The following is a 17,210-nucleotide window of genomic DNA, read 5'->3' as shown; positions in this document are numbered from 1 at the left end:
TCACAAACCGCACCTCTCCATAACAAAGGCTCAGTCATTTGTTATGCAGTCTATTCTTAGTCTTAAGCCTCACCTTACCATATTAATAAAAAAAGTGTGCCGTTCCTGGCCCTGCCCCCCTCAACCATTATATATACGGAGTGGTATCTCCTGTAATCCCTCATTTACTTGATCAGCTGTCGGGCTGTGACGGTTCCACCTGAAGACGGAAGCTTGTGTTGCCTCCGAAACGTCGTGATTTTTATTTTTATTTTACATTTATTAATTTTAATTTTTTACCTACGTGACTTTACCGAAAAAACCTAAGAATATGAATCCTTGCAGTCATGAAAGCTTCAAATCTAGAATTTATCATTTCTGGCAATAAAACAGGTGTTAAAATGTGCAAACACCAAATATAAACCTTTTGCAAGGAATCAAGTTCTCATTGACCACACTTACTTGTGATGAACTAGCAAACAAGCATGCTCCGATAATATATGTATTGTCTTTTAAATTGATTGGCCTTCACCAGAGACAGTCTTCTTTAGGGCCTTGTCTCACAAAGACAATGCATATGTAGTGAGTCCAACTGAGTCGCAGACGTTAACTTGGGAGCAACCCTATTTATGTAACACAACAGCGCCAACACAACATAACCTACGCTCGGATCTTGAATGCCCATCTAGCCACGCTACGGCAGAACCAGACACGGTTCACTATCCCGGTCTGGACCACAAGCTGGATCCCGGACCGCGTGGTTAGAGGCTTTTTCTTCCCAACGTGGATGTTAAAACACCAACACTTGAAGAACCCCGATCTCCTCATGGAGCTCTCGTTATATGCCCCTGGGCTGGGGCTGGCTCTGCCCTTAGCCCCGCCCACCATCCAGGCTCTTCGGGCCCCTTCTCGAACGTTCCCGAGAGCTCTCCGGGACCACGTGACCGCCCCTCTGCCCACGTCCATCGGTGGCCCCCCTCCTATCGTCGGGTCACGTGACAATAGATCAGCCAGAGTATCATGCCTCAGCGTAGCCCTGGCTGGCAGACGCTCGCTCTCGCTCCCACACTGGGAGCCAGCACCGCACGCTGCTCGTGGTGCCTTCGCGCTCACCTAGCCCTCGGCAAGGTAAGGTAAAAGTTAAACTGTAAAAAAAACAAGACAAACTTTACCCTACCTTTTACCTTACCACAATACAATCGCTCTACTCTACCTTTTACCCTTTAGCAGGTAAGGTAAAAGGTAAAAAACAACGAGCCTACTTTTATCTTACCCGTTACCCTCATCCCATACAAATTACCCGATTACAGGGTAATTACTGGGGTACACCACATGGAAAAGATGTATAACTATAAATGCTAGGTAGAGCGCTTTATTCATATAGAATACTCTCGAATCGGGCGTTTAGGCTGTCGACGACACCGTCCTCCATAACCTCCTCGTCCCAGTCGTCTTGGTCGATGGCGATCTCATCAACAACCTGATCAAGTTTGTCATTGCCATCGGCCTCAGACGAACGACAGGCAATAAGATCCTGCACTGCTCCGGCCCAGTTAGACGGAACCTTCAGGCAGCCAGCCGTGATCCATGAGCGCAAGCACATGGACTTGATGAAGAGTGTTGTTGACAGCGACTGGCGAACGCACGTGAACTCCCGCCCGGCTCCGCTATTCGCACATTCACAGGGAGTTCGACGTCGCCGGCGCTCCCAAGTAGTCGCAGGCCATCTTGTAGTGGGCAGAGAGCAGCTCTTTGCGGAGAGACCACCACTGCATAACGTCAATGAAGGCGCTGGCGGTCGTGACGCCCATGCTCAGAAAACGATCAACTTCATCGTCGTCATCAATGGAGTTGCCGACGTTGCTGAACAGAATGCTGAACAGCGACCGCTCCTCCATATGGGCAGCAACTGCCGTCGGCTAGATCGTGAGCATGTCCGAGTAGCGATGCTGCAGGACAGAGCGGATTGTGGCCTTCAGTGTAGCCAGCTCGTCTTGGTCTGTCGTTTTCAGCAGCTGTGGATTCAAGTAGGATGCCACAATGGCGGGTTCCTGAACCAGTAGGTGGCGGTACCGCACCAGCTCGGCCTTCATCCCCGTCGCGGTCAAGGACTCATCGATCGCTCGAAGGGCGGCTTCACCGTGATCGCAATGACGGATGAGGTGCTCCATTGTCACCGGCACGAGATCCAATGTTGACTTGTGGTCCGCCGACAACGAGGTCATGACCTGGCGCGGCATTCGCAGGAATGCTGTCACGCCCTCGATGTTTGCCCAATGCAGTTCAGATAAAGCACCGACGCCGATCATATCCTGGAAGCGCGCCATGATAATGTCCAATGGGACACGCTTCTTGATGGCGTCGTCGCCCATGTCAAACATCGAACGCCACCTGGTTGGCGAGGCATGGTGCGTCGGCTCCTTGCTGGCGAGCTTGGCAATCTCAGCCTCGCGGCGGTACGACTGCTGGACGACCTTGCTGCACCTGATATTGACGAGCGCCTTGCGCAGTTCGGCATTTGTTGACTTGATCAGTTTTAAAACTTGGACAACACCGATCTGGATGGAATGATCCGCACATCGAATATGGTGGCAAGCCCACAACTGCTCATATCCGGCGTCCACGTTGACCAGGGCGAACAACGTCTTGACAGCAATGTTCCCATCGGAGCCATTGTCGCTGGTGACATTGAGCAGCTTGGTCGAGATATTGTACCCGAGGCTTTGGAGGTGCTCAAACAGAGCGGCCCCAATGCGCTTGCCGACACCCCTTCTGGACTGCACATCGAGGATTGTCAGCAGCATGGATTTTGACGCACCAGATTTGGTGTCGATCCAGTGCACCGTGACCATTCAAAATCCCTTCAGGTTGCGGTTCGACCACTCGTCGATGGTGAGCGAGATGGCGACGTCCAGGTTGGAGAAGAACGCCCCGATGATGGGCAGCATGATGGCGTAATGCTCGACAATCCTGCGAATGATGGTGCGGGTCGATGGGCCCTCGTATCCCTGCATCAATGTGTTGACCAAGGTCTTGAACTTGTCGCTGCCGGCGGCTCGCACCTTGGACAACAAAATCCACCACCGCGTTCTCAAACTTTACCAGGAGGCGATCCGGGATTGCTGGCCGGCTCAGCATTTGCTGTATTAGGCGGCTCGCCGACGCCGACGTCCCGACCTCGCTGCCTGGGGTGAGCACGTTGTGTTTCTTGAGGTGGGCTTTCCACCCCGATGCGTTCGTGTGGGTGGAAAACCACTTGCGGCAATGCACGCACTGCCGCTTCCCTTGCTGTGCTTGGGGATCACCCTCCATCCAATCGTGCGTGTGCTCCCACGGGAACGCATGCCGCTGCCTCTTTCGATTGCTGGTCGCAGCAACCCCAAAAATGCCGTTGCTGGCATCCTCAACCTTGTCCTCTAGTACCTCGACCTCAAGAACGTGGACCGTCACCATATGGTCCGACATCAATTTAAAATGGAGGCCACAGACTGCGCCACGGAACTTTTAGCGGTAAACAAGGTACTGTATTTACCGGGTAATTATTCGCGCTACCTTTACCCTACTGGGTAATTCTTCTGAGCTACCTTTACCCTACCCTTTACCTTACCCCTTGGCATGTCAAAACCTCTACCCTTTACCTTTACCCTTTTACCCGGTAAAAAAGGTAATTTACCTTACCTTGCCGAGGCCTACGCTCACCCACGCTCACCCAACCACCGCTAGAGTTGGTACTGCAGCCCGCAACCCGGGCTGCCCGCAATGACAACATCACCGGCCGTGACTTCGCAAGTCCAGGCACCATACAGTGACAAGTACAGTCACTAAACATATTATCGTAGCATGTTTGTTTACACGTTCACCACAAGTACATGTGGTTAATGCGAACTTGCAACATCCCTGGTTAGAAAATGTCCTGGAGGATCGGATATAGTAACACTGCTTGTGAGATTCTAGGGCGCCACGGTGGCGAGATGTTAACTACCTTCCCTGGCATACAGGAGGTCCTGGGTTAAATCCCGACACTGGCGCCTGTATATTGGAGTTTACATGTTATCCCCGTGGTCGCGTGGATTTTTCTCCAAGTCCTTCGGGTTTTCCCCCCACATTTCGAATGAACACGCGTTTAGAGTATTTTGGCTGCTACACATTTCCACGTGATAAGCCACTTCATTGAGCAATCATTTGTGGCCAGGTCACTTATAAAAAAGAGCTATGAAGCTCAGTGGGCCTTACTTGATACAATAAACATGTTTTCGTTTTAAGTAACCTCTGATCAATAATAGGTGATGCCACTTTTACAATCCACCCTTCCAATGGCGGAGCCAGGATTTTCAGGTAGAGGGGTAACCCCTCCAGAAATTTTAAATAATCGTTGTAAGTAAGGAGTTGTCCCTTGCTTTTTATTCAACGCATGTGCAGCGATGGCACAGCTATCGATCGAGGGTCGAATTCGAACCGTGATCGGCATCACGCCTTCAGGGAAGTCATGTACTGTATACACAACTGCGCACAATTCTGTGAGTCACTTATAACTGTTTTGCTGTTAATTATTGCCAATTATGGACTCAGACTATTGTCCTATCATCTCATAGAGTCCCTGGCATGTAATAATATGCTACACAGTGGCAGTGAGTGTCGCAAAATGCCGATTTATTACTAACTAGCTTATATACCCGGCGTTGCCTGGGCCAAAAAAATATTTCAAAACTACTCTTAAAAATCTAACAGCAGTGTGTACTGACTGTGGTGGTACCTATGATTACAGCAGTGCATACCGACTGTGGTGGTACCTGCTATCAATACAGTAGTACATGTTGACTCTATAGCAGTATTTATCGACTCTATAGCATAAAGTACTCACCTGACAGTGTGTTGTGGTGAGGCCTAGTCCGGTGCAGAGCCTCCGGCCTCGCCTAGATTGTCTGGCCAGCCGAGGTGGCTCCTTGACAGGCTGGGCTGCTACCCCTGACCCCCCCCCCCCCAGGCCACGATCTCCCCGGCCGCTCTGCAGTAATATCTACGGCCTATAGTGGTAGCATCTAACGACTGTATATATTAGTAACTGCAAGCATCGGGGTGGGGGGGACATCACACAGTGAAGATTTAAGCTCAGCGTTTAGTGTATTTTTAAAGCATTTTTTACGCGAAATAAAATGTCCCCCTCACTCCCACGGAAGGCATGCCATTTGGCATGGGCCGTCCCCCCCACCAAAGGCGCGTGAGTTGGTATGGTCGTGCATGCGTAATAAATAAATAGATAGCGCTAAAGAATCGCACTAAATCGCTAATTAAACTTATTAAAAGTTGACGGATGTGAAAAAGGAATAGCGCTTGCTCACGGCGGGCTTACGGCGTAGTACCTGTCTATTTTTATTTAATATAAACCCCACCGTTGGAGAGCCAAATCCTTCGCAAACGTGCGAACACACACAAAGCCACAAACCGAGAAACAGACAATTTTTTACTTTTATATAAATACAAATAAAAGATAGATACACCCAAATGACCCGATCGAAATAAGGGATTTCGATCATTGGGGGGGCACGTGCCACCCCACCCCCCCACTGGCTCCGCCAGTGCACCCTTTTACATCAAAAATAGATTAATTGCAGTCAAACAAATCGATCAATAAATATTTGTGAGATGGAAAGTCCGATTTTTTTTATTTTCAGTGTTGGAATTCAGACACATTAGGTGCAAACCTAATGAAAAATGTTTGGTTACAGTGACTAGGCTAATACCATCAACTTACGACATTTGTAATCCCAGTTTAAACCTGGACTGGTGCCTGGATTCGGATCGAGGATCTGAGTGATGACAACTTAGTGATCTCATCTTGATCTCAGCCATATCGTCACGTCCGAAGAACTTTTGACAAAAAGAATACGTTGAATTAAAATTGCATTGCGAGATATGTATCACAGTTCACCGTTTATAAAGGGCATTATTGACAGATGTAATTTGTTTTTCAGGTGACACGTCCTCCAGCAGATTTGTTGGTAAACAACACGCACGCAATGCTAGCATCTGGTGGCAAAATCCAGCTCATGGTGCAACATAGCAATCCAATTGTCTCTACATTCATCAGCATTACAACAGCAGCCTTGCAAGACATTGCCAGTGAATATGATGTGACGCAGGTACTTTCATTAAACAAATGTGTTAATTTAATGTTCAATTTTAGCAATGCGTTTCTGTATTGATCAAGAATGTTCGTTCGTTTCTCATTCCGCTTGTCCTGGCGAGGGTCGCGGCGAGAGCATATTGAGTAGGGCGTTCCAGACCTCCCTTTCCCTGGCGACAGACTCGAGCTCTTCCTGGGGAATCCCCAAGCGTTCCCAGGCAGGCTGAGCGATATAGTCCTGCCAGCGTGTCCTGGGCCGGCCACGGGGTCTTCGACGTGCTGCCCGATAGAGTTCCAGGGGGAGTCTATCAGGGGGCATCCTTACCAGGTGCCCGAAACACCTCAACTGGCTACTCTCGATCTGGAGAAGCAGCGGGTCGACTGTGAGGCTCTCCCCAATTGCCGAGCTCCTCACCCGATCACGGATAGTAAGCCCGGCAACCCTGCGGAGAAACCTTATTTCGGCCCCTCGTACCCGCGATCTCATCCTTTCGGTCATTACCCAAAGCTCATTACCATAGGTGAGGGTGGGAATGTAAATCGATCTGTAAACCGCGAGCTTTGTTCGAGAACTCAGCTCCTGCTTAACTACCACGGAACGATACAGTGCCCGCAAATGTGAAATTATTATATTGCAGTTGCCATTGGCGTGTGTTTAATCCTTCGTTGGAACTGCCGTTTGTGTTTTGTAGCTCACAGCAGCGCTCGTAATGGCAATGGGCAGTACAAACATGTCCCTCAATAGCGCAAACGCGATCTTGCAATACACTCGTGGTCTGAGCCAGATGGCAGAGTATTTTACAAATGATGATCAGGTATGCACCGCCGTGATGCACCACATATTTGCAACAACACTCAAATGCGAATAACCAATATTCTTGCTACATTTTATTGAATAATATGTATTTATCAGTTATACACAAACTGTACGAAAACATACCATAAATTTTAAGTTATTCAAAATCCCATTTTCCATCATTATATTACGGTTAAATGAGTACATAATTATCGTTTAAAACTCAAGAAGATATGTTGGGAGTTTGCAACGAGCAAATATTAGCCCCCATAGTATACGTGTATTTTTTAAAATTGTCATTGTTTGCTTCACGTGTTTCAGAATGTTTTGCTGGGAAGTGTTACCAAAGCACTGGAGAGCATGGATAGTCTGACAACTGGGAAAAGATCCGTAATGAAAGTAACCAAAGGTAATGTAAACAATAATAATGTACTGCCGTATCATACTTGTATACACAGATATTAAACGATCAAAGCAAAGTGTAGCAAAAATGTGTACAATGACTACTTATCCAGTTAAAATATTACCATATTTCACTATTTGCGTGGACTTTTTTACGACTTAAATGTACCGTAACTGTCGACACAGAGGCAGATACCCTTTGATGAATACGATTCGAAAAATATTCATGTGAATGCTTTCTTTTCATTTCACGAGGCTTATCTTTCCATTGGCAGATGCTTTCTCCGTGTGCACAGCGGTAATCGAGAAAATGCTTGCAGAGCAAAGTAGCTTGGACAGAAATAGGACAAAGAGGTCCTCAGCTTACACTCAGGCGGTACGTATTGTTCATGAAGTCTGGATATCCATTGAAGTTATTTTTTACACGTTTGCTTTTTGGAATCGTATCCAGATCATATGCTATTTGTTAAGGGGTAATGTTGACCTGTTCTGCAAGCTATTGGTATTAAAAGCCTCGAGCAGCTGCTGTGCAGTCTCATTATCATGAGGAGCTTTGTGGGATTTGCCTTGGCTTGCAAACTGAACCCGCTTCGTCACTGCACAGCTGCGCTATGTTGACTGAAAAAAAAATACTCTACTCGTGCCGGTCAATCAAACAAGTGACCAGTAATTAAGTGAACAACTTTAAAAGCTATCTTGCCATTCATGGAATGCATTGTGATATTCTTTGTGATATTTACCTACTATCAGCAGGTTTTGACCATTTACTTTACCAAATTTTGCCACCCTATTCTGTGATAGTTGCCCCATATAAAAGTATCTCTCAACATATAAAATATATGTAGTTTTACCCATACTATCAGCCCCATGGCCTTCTGAGAGTGCACAATGTCAGCAGCATTGATTAAGTACAAGCAAACTTGAGACCCATTTTGACATAGCATCCCTTCAGTAATCAGGCTTGCTTGAATCAATACTGGTAAACTACCAGATGTAGTCATCGGCAAGGACTATCTTCTTAAGATTTGGGTTTTAGTACTGTAAAATGTACTACATTTATTAGATTGCTATGTTAGTGTAGTTTTCCTTTTAACCTCGTGCATTTTCAGCTTAGTGTCTGGCATTATTTTGGGCAAAGAATAGCCCTGTGTTTAGCAGATACAACTTTGTACTGGAATGCATTGGCAAACACGCAAAATGTCATGTATATATTGAACATATTCTTTTCTTGCTGGGCATCTCTGAAACTACTGGGCTTGTTAAAAAGAGCTTCATAGCTCATCAGATTTCTCCACGATGAATTGAGATTTGGATTCTGATCCTTGCGATACAATTGTACTATTATATTCCAATGTCACCGTGCAAGTTTGAAAATGTTATGATTCAGCAAATAAAAAAAGTGAATGACTAATTTATTATTAATATAACACATCTTATCCTTATGAATAGCTGATTTTTTTAATAAACAATAGACGTGTAAGTTTGCCGTTCTAGAAAGATAAAAAAAAACATTTAGTTTATAGGTTTTCCTCGCTTTATGCGGTTTCGGTTTGTGTGATTTCGTGAATATGCAGCTAATCTATTTCTACCTAAAATTTGCGATGTGGTTTGAATTCACTGAAATACGGCTATGTGGTCGGACGTGGGACATTGCTTGTGTACTGCATGCACTACTCGGCAGGCGGCTGTCTCGTGCGGTTTCGCTTTGTGCGCCTTTTTTGGAATACATCTACGACTGCCGTACAAAGCGAGGGGAAACAGCGTATAAAGTCATGAAATATATAACCATTTATTTGATATTTAGGCATAATGGTATAAGTATTCTTCTTGCCACACAAAATAGATTGACCCTTGCTGTAATCTGCACCGCATATGTATGTTAAATATTAATTGTTTTTCTCAGTCTACATTCTTTGACAGTGTTTACCAAACAATGCTTTTGCTGGGAACGCTGCAAAACAAGAAGTCCGAACCTGGTGAAAAAGCAGTGGGTCTCAGCTCAAGGTCTGTGTCCACAACAACCCAGAAGGTCACTGGCCATAAATTATTCAACTCATCTTGGGAGACACAAGATGGGAGCAGCGCTTCTCTCTTTCCACTAAATGATACCAAACAGTCTACAACACCTACCATGAAAATTAATGTGCAGGTAAACATTCAAATTATGTGCTTTATTTTAATACTTTAGACATTACTTTCATAAATTACAAGGCTCAATATTTATAACGCGTACATTTTTGGAATTATACATATGTGGCCAAAATATGTTTTCGTGAACATTGAAATGGCCAGTTCCAATCGTCCCTGGTGCATTTCCAAGTGCTTCCCATTTGGCTAGAAAAGTCAGAATTACATTTTGCAATTGGTTGTCCTTTAAGTGTGTGATTTGGAAATATATATTTGTCAGCCTGCCTAGAACAGTGCGCATATTGAGTATATATTTGATCTGTGGTTAGCAGACTACTTTGCGATCTATGTCATCTGGAGCTGATTGCGGGCCATGCACACCCAGGGGCCTGTAGGTATCCAAACGTGGCTTGAGACAGAGTTATTTTCATGATGGAATAATTAAAATTTCCATCTTCTTATTTAATACGGATTAATAACAGCAATTAAAGATGCATTTTTAGTAGATCACGACGTTTCGATCGTAACACAAGCAATCGTCATCAGTTGGGACAACCACAGAAGTGTTTTCTTGCTGTGGTTGTCCCACCTGGTGACGATTGCTTGTGTTGTGATCGAAACGTCGTGATCTATTATTTTTCTACCTACGTGACTTTACCGAAAGAACCAAAGAGTATGGATTCATGCAGTCACGAAAGCTTTAAATCAAGAATGTATTTTTAGATTTGTTGTCCACTTAATTGTCTGTTCAGAAGCAGAGTGGATCTCGTCCATTCCTCCTTTGAAGGAGTTAAGACAGCAGCGGAGTATTTACAATGCGGTCGATGGTTTGGGATTCGTGGCCGCACTCGTCGAATCTTTGATGCACCATTTGTGCATTGGGAGGCCTCTTCGGTCATACCCTGTCCCGATTCGGTCGATGGTCGACCATTGGCGGCGTGGAAGGTTGAAACGGGAGGTTCGACAGTAGGGTCCTGTATGAGATCTTTATTTTTGACATTGGCCGCAGTCCAGGCTTGTTTTCATCTCTCGCCTTCATTTGTAATTGTGGTGTGTAGTATACTTACTGATGATAATTAACTGAAAAGAAACAGCTGGCTATTTATTTAAATACATTTGAAATAAATGTTGACCAAATCACTGTTACAATTATACACTGTATGATAAACTTATTTGTTGTATCTTTTCAAGATATCTGCTTTCAAGGAAAATCCATTTGCATGGAATAAAGATTCTCCTGTGAACAGTTCAGTCGTCAGCCTGCAAGTGAGCGGGGAAAATAAAAATGTGAACACGTTCACTTTGATGACGGTTAGAAATCATAACATTTCAGGATCTGAAATAAACTTTTTTGTAGAAACAAATAATGTTTCAGCCTGTAAATCGTTTATTGTTAAGGACGGTGGCTTTGCAATAATAGTGGACATTTCAAATTATCGTGATGTCAATGGCAGACTGGACTTATATTTACGTTACAATCAAGCCCCAGCGGTTGACCTTACAGAATTTGATTTTCACTTTGTCATGGAGTCGAGAGAAGCGGCAAGGAACAAACAACGACGTGAAGGTGATTCTGTGATTCAGACAGAGACATCATTTTTCATCCCTAGCAATGAAACCGATGCTGGGATTTATTATATTTTACTCAAGAATACTGGTAAGGCGTGCCTAACACATTTAATGCATGTTTTATTGAGCAAATGTGCTGTATATATATTAAAAACCTGCTCCAGGCTGGATGACGAGAGCACTTGGGGATCACTGCTGAAATCCTGCATATGAATCTCATGCTACCTTTCCACCTTGATTTGGCATAGGTGCTTGGGGTGGTTAATTTTGGACCCAAGAGCAACCCCCCACAAGCCACGAGGCTCCGTGGGTTCAGCCACGCCCTTTATTCCCTCACCCCACCCTTACCCCCTCCCTCACAACAATCCCTACAAGCAATTGATTGTGATCTTCATACCACTTTTTTAAAGTGTTAATATTAGCTTGGGTTAGGCTAAGCTATCCCAAACTCTTTCGTTGTTGTAACCTTTCTGCTGTGTATTTTAAACGAACACATGGCTCTGAGCATGCACTCTGAGAGGGATGCCAATGAAGGGTGCATCTGTTTTCGTGTCGAGCCCGTGACAACTAGTTTGGAGCGGCAGTCCAAGTAAAAGGAATTGGCACCTCTGATCGGGTGGGAGGCATTTATTTGTACACATGGTACTGGTATTGTATTGGGCTGAACTCTTATCACAGTGTACAGCACGGTTTTGATAGACCTGTTCTGACTGAGACGTCCGGGTTTAGTATGTCAAAAAGGTGGCTAACCTGGTCACAAATGATAGTACAACATACAATTATACTTTATTTATATAAGTCAAGCCCAGCTCTGAGAGATTATCTGTCAGATAGACACACATGTCACTCGTGTACAGCTTGAGATAATTGCAGTGGATAGATAGGATATGCTCTTGAAGAATGTTGATTTAAAAATTGTGTTTTTCTTCAGTTTTTTTCCATTTTAAAATGTTATTTTTCTATGAGGTTTCACAATGAGATAACACCCGAATCTTTACCTAGATGCTAGCAAGACATATGTTAACTTATGCTTAATATTCTTTATGCTCTTTGGCAGGAAATGAAACTGCAGGCAATGCCACAAATGTGAAAGTCAGAATATGGACAACTGCCTGCAAAGTGTGGGATGATGTTAATGGCCAGTGGAATTATGACTTGGCACAAGTACGTGTTAATGAATTAAACAGTGACACATTAGAGCCCTTTGCCACTCCACTGCTGGATGCATGTTGAACTTCTTTCCCACCGTACGTAGCCAATCATGGTAATCGGAGGTGCCGGAGGAGGACAACAACCTAAGGCCTTCGCACATGCTGTGATGGTCATGGGAGTTGATTTGACCGTACCTCATCACACTGGCCAGTGGTTGAAGTATGGTGGAATAGAATGGACAGTGTGGGTGGGGAAAGGGGCAGGAACATTTCCAATATTATCTGTCACTGTGGCCAGGAATAAAAATAAGGTCGCTGGTTTCATAGCCAATGCACCAGGGTGGAGTGGGTGGTTAGTGCACTGGGCTATGAGTCCAACAATCTGCATTCGATTCCCTGTCACAATGAACACAAGCGAGGAGCGATGTGTCAATCAATCACGAGCATGACTTGAGGTCTTCATCCAGCAGTGGCCTGAGAAGCGCTGAAAAATGTCCGAAAAAAATTACACCTTACAAAGAATATACTGTTTGTTTAAAAACAAATAAAGTTGCACATGTTCTGTTGGAAGTTTTATAGAGGGGAATTCCTCTTTCAAAGAGCTTCAAAGGCAAACTAATGAGCTGAAATAAAAAAATGACATAACCAAAAAATTCCCACTTTATCTAAAAGTGTCAAACTATTGTAAATACATTTTGACAGGCGCTTTGTGTCATTTATACTGCACATGGTAATTAACTTGGTAATCAATATTAAAGCCATATTAAATAAATAAAAATGCCAAAACGGGTACTTATTAATGTTTTTGAATAATGGAAAAGGTGCATTCTAGCGCCACCGTAAATGAAACAGTCTGTGAGATACAAAGTACCACCAAAACGAACGGACTGCATTCACCACAAGGTTAAAAGAGTATCGTTGAATCAAATCACAACCAAGAATTGTAATAAGTCATCACATTGCGAGTGTAACAAATCACGAGATGCCGACTTATTTTATCTGTTTCCAGTACTTAAAACAAAAATCTACACGTAATCCTTTTCGTGTCATCAGCTAGATGAATGTATTGAATTAATGACTCATTCACATTGAAGCAATAATTTTTGTTGTAAATTAATTTGTAATGGCTTCACCTTGATATTCCTTACACAGGTGCACCCGAACTCCACAATGGATAGCACCGTTTGTGTGGTTGGTGGAGGTCACAAGGCCACCACAACGAACGCCGGTCGCGAGCGAGTCTTCGTGGCGGCAGAAGTGTTGGCCCCAAACACCATCGACTTCTCGACGGTGTTCACGAAGTTTGACCTGGTGTCAAACGGCGCCGTGTTTGCCGCTGTCATTGTGATCATCCTGCTCTATGTCATCATGCTGCTGTGGGCACGGAAGGCAGACATCAAGGACAACAAAAAGGTAACTGGCATGGTATCATTGTAACCTTATTTTATTTGTTTAGTATGCGTAGTGGCATTTTATGACGACGTAGAGGGTTGACTTGAGGCAACAGGGATTTATTACAGATAACTTCAAATACAGCAGAGTAGTACGACCCTGACACTCGAAGAGGTAACGGCTTCTTTACCCGTTCTATTGAGGGAAGTATCCCCCAAGTTAGCACCCCACGTTAACTCCCTACGTCCCTCTATTCTAGACCTTCACAAGGAGGCTAACTGACCTGGCCCAGCTTTGGCACAGGTCTCGACCACCAGCCACACGAGTTCGGCCTTTAGAAGGAAATCGGCCCTCGCGGCTCTGGGGTAGCACCACTGGCTTGCTCTGCCCGGCCTTCAAAAGGGCAGCAGGTCAGAGGAGTCTCAGGGTCTATCTAGCTGGACTTTAGTCTTCACTGGTTCTTCGTCTTGACTTGGGTCGAACTCTTTGTTCTCCGGGTCCCACCTTTTATACGATTTCCCATCTGAGGGGCGGGTTTCTGTGGGATCACACAGACCCTCCAGCCCCCTCCCCTCAGGAGGCCTTGGGCGTACATCACACAACTGCCCAGATCAGGTTTGTACCGCTTCCCACAGAGAGGCGGGGCTCTGTGGAATTACACGCACCCCACAGCGCCCTCCCCTCTGGAAGCCTGGTCAGAGATGACACAATCACTCGCACCGTTAAGTATTGTAAGTCGACCGGTTTAGTGTGTGCGTGCTTCAACATCACCACATATGCATACACTAAAATAAACTACTTTTAGCTTCCATCATAGAGGTTTTCTTGGTTAAATCACGTAAATATAAAGGTAAGGTCCACTGAGCTATACAGAGACTCCTCTCGAGTTAGGTTCCAGAGGTCTGTTTGAAAGTCAATTTGTTCGTAAGTCCAACTTTACTCCTGTTGATTCCAAACATGTTGTATGGCATGTACACTAAACACGGGAAATGGCTTTAAAATTTGTATAATCTGTAGATGCCACTGGTTCTTCATGTTCTGCAGATGCAGATGCCACTGGTTCTTCAATTTTCTGGAGATGTATATGCCACTGGTTTTTCATGTTCTGCATATGTAGATGCCACTGGTTATTTATGTTCTGCAGATGGAGATGTTAATTCCCTTTGGTGCTCGTGTTTCCTCTCTACTCTTTTGAAAAACTGAAGAAGAAATGTCTGCACAGTTGCTCTCTTCTTCTATTCATACATCAATTTGTAATAGGCAATAGCATCATGAACAGCTGCTGACACCTTCGTAATCCTTTCAGTGTTTGGATCCATACCCAGCATTGCCAGCAGAAATGCTGCGAATGCTGGGTAATGATACCAAACTTACGATTCTCGGTCTGAACATGCATCTGGACATACGGACAGTTCGTAAGTCGAATGTTCGTAAGTAGAGGAGTACCTGTATAGCACTTTTTTACAAGCGACCTGGTCAAAAATTATAGCTCAACGAAGTGGCTTATCACATGAAAATTTATAACAGCCAAATACTCTAAACGCATGCTTCTAAATGTGGAAGAAAAAACTGGAGGATCCGGAGAAAAATCCAAGCGACCATGTGGAGAGAGACATGCAAACTCTAAATATACAGGCATTAGGGTTGGGTTCGAACCCACGATCCCATTGACACGTATAATAGTTACAGTATAAGACATTTAATTTATTGCTTCTGTTTTTGCATCTTTATTGCGTAATGTGATATATTAATTTCGCAGAACAGGATGTTCTTTCTGTTCGACGTGGACGATGAGAACCAGTGCTTGCTCGTGCTACGAGTGGCCACAGCGAAACGACAGGATGCGGGCACGCGCTGTGGGGTCTGCTTCACCCTCTACTTTAAAGAGTTCGACACAGGGATACGAGAGCTCGCTCACCCAGAGATAAAGGTAAGGTCTGACACTGTGTTTGGATCACTGCACGGCCGTAATTATAATATATACTAGCTTTACTACCCGGCTTCGCCCGGGACTTGGATTCTCGACGCCCGGCCGTCTTTGTCTCCCCAGTGGCTATGTTCACACCACGGTTACTCGTTTGAGGCTGAGTCGACCTAGGGGAGGCCCAGGACCGGTTCAAATGATCGTCACAGGTGGTGGTAGTAAGTGGGAATCGAACTCGGGTCGCCGAGTTCATAGCGCAGCGCACTAACCACTACACTACCGCTCGCCCCACACACGCGCCCCCCGTCCATAGGTACACATACACGCGCTTGCTACAGACACACATCTTTAACGGTGCGTACGGCAGTAAACGACAGGAATAATAAAGCAATGCTGCGCGAAGAACGTCTTAGACCTGCAAAACATTTGTATGGCACTTTACTCACGGAGGGTTGGGGGGGGGTGCGTGATGAGCAGGCACACTGCGTTACGCTTCCGCACGCGCGGATCACATGACAGATGTGACGTCACAGCTCACTTGCCGTGAAAAATATATGCATTATTGCGCCCCCCCCCCCCCCCCAAAAGAATACCAAAGTAATGTTTTTATAAGTTTTGCATGGTGTACATTCTGGAAAGTACCCACATGGCAAATTTCACGTTTTTTGCATGTCGGGAAGTACGCTAAACATTTTCAACAGACACGGCTCTTTACGTGTTGTCTGAGTTGGAGGCTTTGTATTTTGTGGTTTGCATGTGGACGCGTTCGTAAAAACAAAGTTTTTCACTATAAATTCTTTATATGCGTGGCAGCGAACTTAATATAAAGGATTTAAAAATATATTCGCCTGTGAAGGACGCGGGGATCGATCCCGCGACCTTTGGCATGGGAAGCGAGGGCGCTACCAACTGCGCTACTCCGCCACGGCCTCGATGAACGGGCCAATCGCAGCGCTAGGAAAACCAAACGGACCAATCGTGTCTCGCAAATCCCTCACATTTCGTCCAATGAAACTGCGTATGGTCCGGCGACACACAGACACACACACAGACAGACAGACAGATTTGCGATTTTATATATATAGATTGGGACACATCCTCCACCAATATTCAAATATGCTCAAAATGTCCCCCCCCCAAAATATTACTATCAACAATGTATATAAAAATGTTTGCTATGCTATGTAAATAAAAACAAAAATTTCCTAAACCTTGGCCACAATATCTGGACTTGTCTTCATATAACAATGCATAGATTTCTGTTCATATTATTGTGGTTGTACATTATTAATCCCTAATCTCTGCCATTACATACAATGAAACAAGAAAAGGTAAAACAGAAAAAACAGAGCAATATAATACAATACACTATTATACATTATTGTAAAAAAAAAGTCCATCCCATGTGTTAGTGATTTTTAAAATATTTTAGGCAGGAAATTCGTTTTCAAATTTAGATGTTTTTTTCTGGGGGGGGACCGCTAGACCCCCTGGAAGATTTGCCCCCCCCCCCAATGTTGACTCCATGGCTACGGTCTTGGATCACTGAGTGGCCAGTGTAGAAAAAAGCTGAAAATTGTCCTGTGTTGGCCTGCATAGTCCCGGTTAGGGTAAGGCTGTCCTGGTGAGTAATTTTCAAACATTGGGATGTTGTACTGGTTGAGAATTTTCTGGCCTCATGCTTGACAAATTATAGGGGAAAAAAGTGGGGCCTACAAGCTGTAGGCTGGGCCACCAACAGAAAGG

The 17,210-nt window shown here is 44.8% G+C and overlaps 1 protein-coding gene across 1 annotated transcript in view; it reads left to right on the top strand.

The window, feature by feature from the left end:
• The window catches only part of LOC144937493 (polycystin-1-like protein 2), a 66,920-nt gene that overhangs the window by 30,745 nt on the left and 18,965 nt on the right, over positions 1-17,210 (top strand). The window contains exons 6-14 of the mRNA XM_078864740.1: positions 1,388-1,531; positions 1,665-1,905; positions 2,089-2,158; positions 2,262-2,435; positions 2,769-2,933; positions 6,284-6,531; positions 12,055-12,161; positions 13,301-13,561; positions 15,300-15,470. Of these exons, the coding sequence (XP_078720866.1) occupies positions 1,388-1,531; positions 1,665-1,905; positions 2,089-2,158; positions 2,262-2,435; positions 2,769-2,933; positions 6,284-6,531; positions 12,055-12,161; positions 13,301-13,561; positions 15,300-15,470 (1,581 nt within the window). The remainder of the gene's footprint in view (positions 1-1,387; positions 1,532-1,664; positions 1,906-2,088; positions 2,159-2,261; positions 2,436-2,768; positions 2,934-6,283; positions 6,532-12,054; positions 12,162-13,300; positions 13,562-15,299; positions 15,471-17,210) is intronic.

This window comes from Lampetra fluviatilis, chromosome 19 (genome assembly GCF_964198595.1).
Source record: "Lampetra fluviatilis chromosome 19, kcLamFluv1.1, whole genome shotgun sequence".
Lineage (NCBI taxonomy): Eukaryota > Metazoa > Chordata > Hyperoartia > Petromyzontiformes > Petromyzontidae > Lampetra > Lampetra fluviatilis.
This window is presented reverse-complemented; position numbering and strand designations above follow the sequence as displayed.